Raw genomic sequence first — 7,877 nt, 5'->3', positions numbered from 1 at the left:
CCCACCCCCTGCCCGCCGGGTGCCGTAGTGCTTTCTTTCCAGCAGACGTGCAGAGTGTGCGGGGAGCTTGAGCCGCATGAACTACAATTCCCGGCGCGCATCGCAGCTACTTGACCGCCGACAGTGGCGGTGAGCTGGACCATAATCCCAAGTGTCTTCCAGTGCGTACGCCGTGATGCACGCAGGGAATTATAGTCTCTTCTGGGACAAAACTTCAAGGAGCCTGAGCGGACAGGTGGTGTCTCGGAAACTACAATCCTAGAAGGCTTCGCGGCTCGAAGGGCTTGGTGTTGTTTTGGAGGCCGGTGGTGAATGTTTAGGCCTGAGTCTATTTCGCAATCGGGTTGAAAGGAAAGGCCGGAATCTGCTGCTTCGAGCTAGGTCACCTTTAGTGTGAAGAACAATGACAGCTAAAGAAATCCTGCAGTTAGACCTCTACTCGTTGCTGGGGATCAGCGAAGATGCTACTGGTAAAGAGGTAAGGAAGTGTCTGTGGGGATAATATAGTATCAGAGATAATGGGAACTGCAGATGCTGGAGAATTCCAAGATAATAAAATGTGAGGCTGGATGAACACAGCAGGCCAAGCAGCATCTGATGAAGGGTCTAGGCCCGAAACGTCAGCTTTTGTGCTCCTGAGATGCTGCTTGGCCTGCTGTGTTCATCCAGCCTCACATTTTATTATCTAAGAAGTGTCTGTGGAGTGTTTTTTGAAATCCCCGCCAGCCCCAGTCACTGACTGAAGCCGGGTCTTAGTCAGGGGACAGTATTTACAACTGCTGCTTTCAGTCTAGCCGCAGGGTCAGGGATCACAGGCTGGCTGTATCTCAGAAGGAGGCCGTTAGGTCCTTCGTGTGCATGTACCTACCAACCAAATGTGCCATTCCTCTCTCTCTCTTTCCCCTTCAAATCACACTCCCAATTCAATTAAAACTGCCTCCTCAGTCTCAGGAAGGGCATTCCTGAGCGTAACTATTTGCTGTTAAAATGTTTCTGCTCACATCTCTATTGTTTCTTTACCCATTCTCCTTACGTCTTCCACTAGTGGGAATAGTTTTGTTCCCAGTTTAATTTGCCACGACCCTTCATGAGCTTCAGTACCTCTATCAGACCTATTCTCAACCTTCTCTTGAACGATAATTACCCATTTACAAATACTAAGTTCCAGATCATTATCATTCCTGTGGCCACTCAAAGCCTTTACTCAATTTATGTATTTTCACCTCCTGCAACAAAATGCAGCGATCACAATCCAGTTAATTATGTCTCTCTTTCCTTTTCAGTTTAGAATCAAACTGTTGACCTTACACTATATGAAAGAAACCAAAAGAACTGCTGTAAATCAGGAACAAAAATAAAGTTGCTGGAAAAGCTCAGCAGGTCTGAGTTCCATTCTTCTTTTCCTTCACAGATGTTGCCAGACCTGCTGAGCTTTTCCATCAACTTCGTGTTTGTTGCTGACCTTACACTGTTGTTTAAGGCATTGACCCATTGACAGGATTGAGGTAAAAGTAAACAATTTTCAACAGGTGTTTGATAAAATGCAACAGAATAAGTTGCTTGCAAGGTTGAGCCATAGATTAAATGAGACAGTGACAGCCTGGAAGTCCACAAAGTGATGGCAAAAAAATGAGTAGTGGTGAAGATTCTTTTGAACTACGGGATGATATGCAGTAGTGTTCCTCAGGTGTCAGTAATGTGCTTTTCTTCATATCTGTTCGTGATTTTTGAACGCGGTTGTCGAGAACTGAATTTTGAAATTAGCAATGATAGAACATGGAAATATAGTGAACTGTGAGGACATGGTTGACGAATGTTAACACGGTTTAGTGAGAGTGAGGAGAAGCAATTGAAACTGAAAGATCCAATTCTGAAGGAGTTCAGGAGCAGCGAAAGATGGCGTTGTATGCATGCAAATCATTGTAGGTGGCAGGGTAGTTTGAGGAAATGATTAGTAAAACATACAGGATCTTGGCCTTTATAAAGAGAGACATAGCATGCAAATGCAAAGAAGCTATGGTGAACCTTTATGAAACTCTGGTTCACCCTCCTTTGAGATATTGTGTCGAACTTTAGGCGCTCACCTTTTGGAAGGGGTTTGAAAGCTTTGTACAGATTGCTGGAAATATTAATGAGAAAGGTTCCAGCAAGGATGACCTCCTTTTGTGCTGTAACCCTTCAATGATCTTGCTTCGCTTACTTTGTGTCTCCATCCACTCACATCTCCAACAATAATTGAGAAGGGCTTTGCCTTGAAGAATGAATTATTTAGCTGCATTTGCCATATTTCTCCTTTTTCACCAATTCAGATTTCCTTCTTGTCTGCTTCTCTCTCTGCAATTTCTAACTTCTTTTCCCTCCTGTTTCAGTGCCAATCTTGACCTCAATACTCTTACCCCATTTCCATTAAATCGCAGTTAACCTCAATACTCTTACCCCATTTCCATTAAATTGCAGACCCAAATTGCACCCATATTAGCTGCATTCTTTAAAACTGTGTTCACGCCTCAAATGCTGCTCCTGCATTTTTTGAATTAGCCAACTTCATCCTTGTTTCAAACAGGTCTAACCTTGATCGTTCTGTCTTTGAGAACTACTAAACCATCTCATGTTGTCCTTTGCTGTCACGTCCTAAATGTGTAGTAGCTTCAAACCTGTGACCATTTTTCTTGCAGAAATTGAAATATGGTGTTGCAATATTTAAGTTACAAATGACCACTTGAACTCTGTGGTGTACTGTTCTTCCATGGTCGTCTTGTGTTGTCTGCAGCGTTCCACACCATTCTTTTCTCAGAGCTTCTTCCCTGCTGTCCTGCTTTGTGGAAGTATCTTCATCGTTATATTCTTGACATAGACAATAGAAACCATCAGGCAATCTCATCCTGCCCCTGTGCACCTTTGGAAACTCCTGGGCTTCCTCTGATACCTTACTGCTTCTAAACAACACACCGTCACCCTCCACATGTTCACCAGCAATGCAAACTGCCCTTCAGCCCTACATAGCTTGCTTGTCTGACATTCAATTCTGGCTGAGCTGAAATTTCCTCCAGTTAATTGCTAAGATGGCCACATTCATTGTCTTTGGTCACCAGCACAAACGCAAACCACTTGCCTCCGATTCTATCCCTCTCTCCGGGTAAAATCTCAATGAATTGCAACCTAGGCGTTCAACTTAACATGGAGTGAAGCGTCTGGGGCCATAGTCTTCTCAATCACAAAGATCATCTCCTTCCACCTCCATAACATTGTCTGTCTCTGCCCTAGCTCAGCTCATCTGTTGCTGAAACTCACATCCATGTCTTTTTTTTTATAAACCTCTGGACTTGATATATCCAGAGCTCCAGCCTCCCATTCTTCATAAAGCTGTAAAGCTGAGCTCATCCAATGATCTTTTGCCTGGATCATACTTTGCAACTAGTGTTCTGCTCACTCAGCTGGCTGCGTTCACTGGCTTGCACTGGCATTCAGCCCTCTAACATCTCAGTTTTAAATCTCATCTTCTTCTTCAAAATTTCTTTGGCCTCAAGTTCTCTATCTCTATAACCTTGTCAAGTCCTATTTTGTTCTGCAATCTTTGTGTCTATCAATCTCTGGGCTGTTGCAAATTCCTTGTTTCATTAGCCTTCTATTGATGGCCATTCTGTCAGCCAATTAGACATAAATATGCCCAATTCTCTCCTAAAATCTGTCCATCTCCAGTTTTTTTACTCCTCTAGTTTTCTTGAAAGCCTACTAATTTGTCCAAACATTTGATCACTAAATTGTAACATTTTATAACATTATACCTGATTTATTTTATTACTTTTTCATGGGGTATGAGTGTTGCTGGCTAGGCCACTATTTATTTCCTTGCCCTAATTGCCTTGAGAAGGCGTTGGTGAACTGCCTTCTTGAACTGCTGCAGTCCTTGCGATGTAGATATCCTGCCAGGAGGGAGTTCCAGAATTTTGATCTAACAATGAAGGAACGGCAATACAGATCTGAGTCTTGGAGGGTTGCTACCATTGGCCTCACGGGTCATAGAAATTGTGAGATTAGAAGGTTCTGTTGAGAGATCCTTGATGAGTTGCTGTGGTAGGGACTGTTGCTGCATTATATTGGTGCTGGAGGAAGTGGGTGAGGTGCTAGTTAAGTGTTTTGTCTTGGGTAATGACCAGGTTCTTGCTGGAGCTGCACCCAATCAGGCAAGTGGCGTCTATTCCAACACAACCCCAACTCTGTGCCTTCTCGATGGTGGACAGGCTTTGGGAATATCACAGAATTCACAACCACTTGGCATGCTGTTACAGCCACAGTAGTTATATACTTGACATGTTTCAGTTTCTGGTCCATGGTAATTTGCAGGATATTAATAGTGGGAGACTTAGTGACGGTAATAGCATATTATATCAAGGTAGATGGTTGATGTAGTACGATTGTTACTTTCCACACAAACCAAGATATTGGCTGGATCGTGCTTCATACCAGCATGGAATAGCTGAAGAGCTGGAAATGGAATTGAACATTGCACAATGAACCAGGTGCATCCCTGCTTTTGACCTCATTTGGAGGGAAGTATTTTGGAGAAGGAGCTGGCCTCCAAAAACTACAACATTCTTTCTTTGAGCATTTTCCCTGATGAAGTATTCTCAGTATCCAGTTTTGCCAAAACCCCTTGATTTTGCTCTGGTAAATGCTACTGTGACAAGCCTGATGGAAAGTGTACACTGAAAATTGTGCCCACTATTCAAGGTCATCATAAATGTTAAGTTAACCAATTTTAATTTCTACAAAAGTAATGCCTTACTGTGACAACTATGTAAGGCTAAGATGCTATTTGTCTTAACATTGCAAATCAAGGCTAGTGTATGGACTATATATATTTTATTTGAAATATCAGCTGGAACGTGGATGTTTGGATAGCTATTATTGGGAATCAACTAGTATTTTTTCATCTTAAAGATCTCAGATTAAAGAAACTCACAGGAGGTATCATTAATAACTTGTTTATTATGACAGACATCCTTTTGTGGGCTTTGCTTTGTAACTGTTTAACACTGAGTACTGGTAGTGGTTAGTAATTATAGGAAAAAATACAAAAAAATGTCACAGATAATGGGAACTGCAGATGCTGGAGAATTCCAACATAACAAAATGTGAGGCTGGATGAGCTTTTGTGCTCCTGAGATGCTGCCAGCTTTTGTGCTCCTGAGATGCTGCTTGGCCTGCTGTGTTCATCCAGCCACACACTTTGTTATCCAAAAAAATGTCACAGTGATTTTGACGGTGGGAAAATCGCTCGTGTATTTTTTAAAAAATCTTTTACATGTGGCAAAATGGATTACTAATTACTAATATACATAGTATATGTATATATTATAACATAATAAATGACACTCCCTTTAAATGCAAGCATGTTTGCATTCATTCTGAAATAGGGAAGATGACAAAACAAACAGTTTTGCAGGAATATTGTGGGTGTAAAACATTAAACTAAAAGGACCAAACTTCATGGGGGAATTTGGTAATTTTTCAATGTTTCTTATGATGATGATGATGATGAAGTAACATGGTCAGCTGTGGTCACCACACTACCAGAATGACGAGGAAGCTTGGAGATAGTGCAGAGAAAGTATACCAGGATATTGCCTGATCTGGAAGGTTTCAGTTCCGGACAGTTTTCATTGGAAAGATGGAGGCTGAGGGGCAACCTGACAGAGGTCTATAAAATTAAGAGAGGCATAGAGAGAGTAGGCAGTTTTTCCCAAGGTGGAGGGGTCAATTCCAAGAGGGCACAGGTTCAAGGTGAGAGGGGGAAGGTTTAGGTGAGAAGTGTGGGGAAAACTTTTCCACAGACAGGTGATGGGTGTCTGGGATGCACTGCCGGTGGAGTTGGTGGAAGCAGGCACATTAGTAATGTTCAAGATGTTTTTGATAGATACATGAACATTAGGCAAACAGGCGGATTGATACCGGGCATGGGCGATGTGTAGAGGATCTAAATAAGGACTAGGAATTAGCACAGGCTTGATGGGCTGAATGGCCTGTCCTTGTGCTGTATCATATTGTATAACTGTGACAGTCCTCAATTCTATCACACCTTAACATTCAATAACATTTCCATTGCTGAAACCCGCACGATTTACAGCTTGGAGGTTACAATTGACAAGGAACTGGACTGGACAACACTTATAAACATTTGTGGCCACACCAGCAGCTCAGAGGCTGGAAATTTTGAAACAGGTATTGACTCTCAAAGATAAAACAGTCTGTTTGATCAGCACTGATTCAATCAGTGGAAATATTGACTCCACACCAACAACACAGATTGGCAGCAGTATGTGATAAAACAGTGTGGAGCTGGAGGAGCACAGCAAGTCAGGCAGCATCAGAGGAGCAGGAAAGTTGACATTTTAGGTCATGACCTTTCTTTAGAAATGGGGGAGAGGGAAGGGAGCTCCAAAATAAATAGAGAGAGCAGGAGTGGGACTGGGGAAGGTAGGTGTGATGATGATAGGTGTGTACACGTTGGCAGTGGTGAGGATTGGTCAGTGAGGTGGGAGGAGCAGATAGGTGGGAGAGAAGATGGACAGGTTCACTGACTCCCGCATCGGCAGTTCTTACGATCTCTGACTGGCTGCAGTATGTACCGTGAACAAGGTGCAATGCAGCATCTCAACAAGTCACTATTCACAGGACTTTTCCTCAGTAACCTCTACCACCTAGTAGGAAAGTGGCACCAGATGTATGGCAACACCACCACCTTTGAATTCTTTTCCAAGTCACAGCTTCTCCAACATCTGACTTGTGACTATATTGTTGTTGTTCCTTCACATTTGTAGGGTCAATACGAGGAAACTCCCTTCCTAGCTGCTTTGTTAATTTTCCTTACACCCCGAGGACTGCAGCAATTCAAGAGAACAGCTCACCACTACCTTCTAAAGGGTAGCTCGGGATAGGTCAGCAAATATTGACCTAGCAGCAATGCCCACGTTTGCTGTCAACTCAACTCAACTCAACTGCAAGATGCATTAGAAGTCACAGATTCCCTACAGTGCATAAAAAGGCTATTTGGTTATCGAGTACACTGACACTCCACATAGCGTTTCACCCAGTCACCGTCCCTGTAACCCAGCATTTAAAAAAATCCACATCCTACACATCTCTGGACACTCTGGGGCAACTTAATGTGGCCAGTCCACCTAACCTGCTCGTTTTTGGACTGTGGGAGGAGATTGGAGTACCCGGAGTAAATCTGCACAGACACAGGGAGAATGTACAAACTTCACACAGACAGCTACCCAAGGCTGGAACTGAACCTGAGTCCCTGGTACTGTGAGGCAGCAATGCTAACCTCTGACCCACTGTACTATCCAAATTAACTCTAATTAAAATTAATGAAAAGTCAATTCTGTTTTTGCTAGGTGCTTGGTTCTGCTGTGACGTGAATCCTGTTGTTGCAATTAGCTCTAATTTGTGGTGACCATTTAGTGTGAAATAATTTATGATTACCATTGCTCAAATGGCATTTAGTTGCTGATGTTCGTATTGAGTGGAATGTATTTCTGCAATTAATCCATATTGGGAATGCTTGATGTTGATACTGTTAGTATACATTCACATTTCATGTAACAATTGAACACAGCTTGAACAGTTATTCACAAGCAAGGATTATCAGTGGGTCTACATCAATATATTTGCTTTGACAATGGACTATTGTTAGGAGTTAGAGTCATTACTTTGGTCCAACCAGTCCATGCCAATTGTAATCCCAATAAATTTAGCCCCACCTGCCTGCACTTGGCCTGTATTCCTCCAAACATTTTTTACGTGTAGAGATAACTATGTGTAGAGCTGGATGAACACAGCAGGCCAAGCAGCATCAGAGGAGCAGGAAA

The 7,877-nt window shown here is 42.6% G+C and overlaps 1 protein-coding gene across 2 annotated transcripts in view; it reads left to right on the top strand.

The window, feature by feature from the left end:
* Nucleotides 1–176: 176 nt before the first annotated feature.
* dnajc17 (DnaJ (Hsp40) homolog, subfamily C, member 17) overlaps nucleotides 177–7,877 on the top strand; it is a 130,341-nt gene continuing 122,640 nt past the window's right edge. The window contains exon 1 of one of the 2 annotated variants that reach the window (XR_009446255.1): nucleotides 177–478. Coding sequence is in view for 1 of the 2 variants with exons in the window: in XM_048538441.2 (XP_048394398.1) it covers nucleotides 404–478 (75 nt within the window). In the remaining variant the exon portion in view is untranslated. The remainder of the gene's footprint in view (nucleotides 479–7,877) is intronic. The other variant, XM_048538441.2, reaches the window with a different exon arrangement.

This window comes from Stegostoma tigrinum, chromosome 10 (assembly GCF_030684315.1).
Source record: "Stegostoma tigrinum isolate sSteTig4 chromosome 10, sSteTig4.hap1, whole genome shotgun sequence".
NCBI lineage: Eukaryota > Metazoa > Chordata > Chondrichthyes > Orectolobiformes > Stegostomatidae > Stegostoma > Stegostoma tigrinum.
Note: the sequence above shows the minus strand (reverse complement) of the source record. Positions and strands in the feature narration are given on the sequence as shown.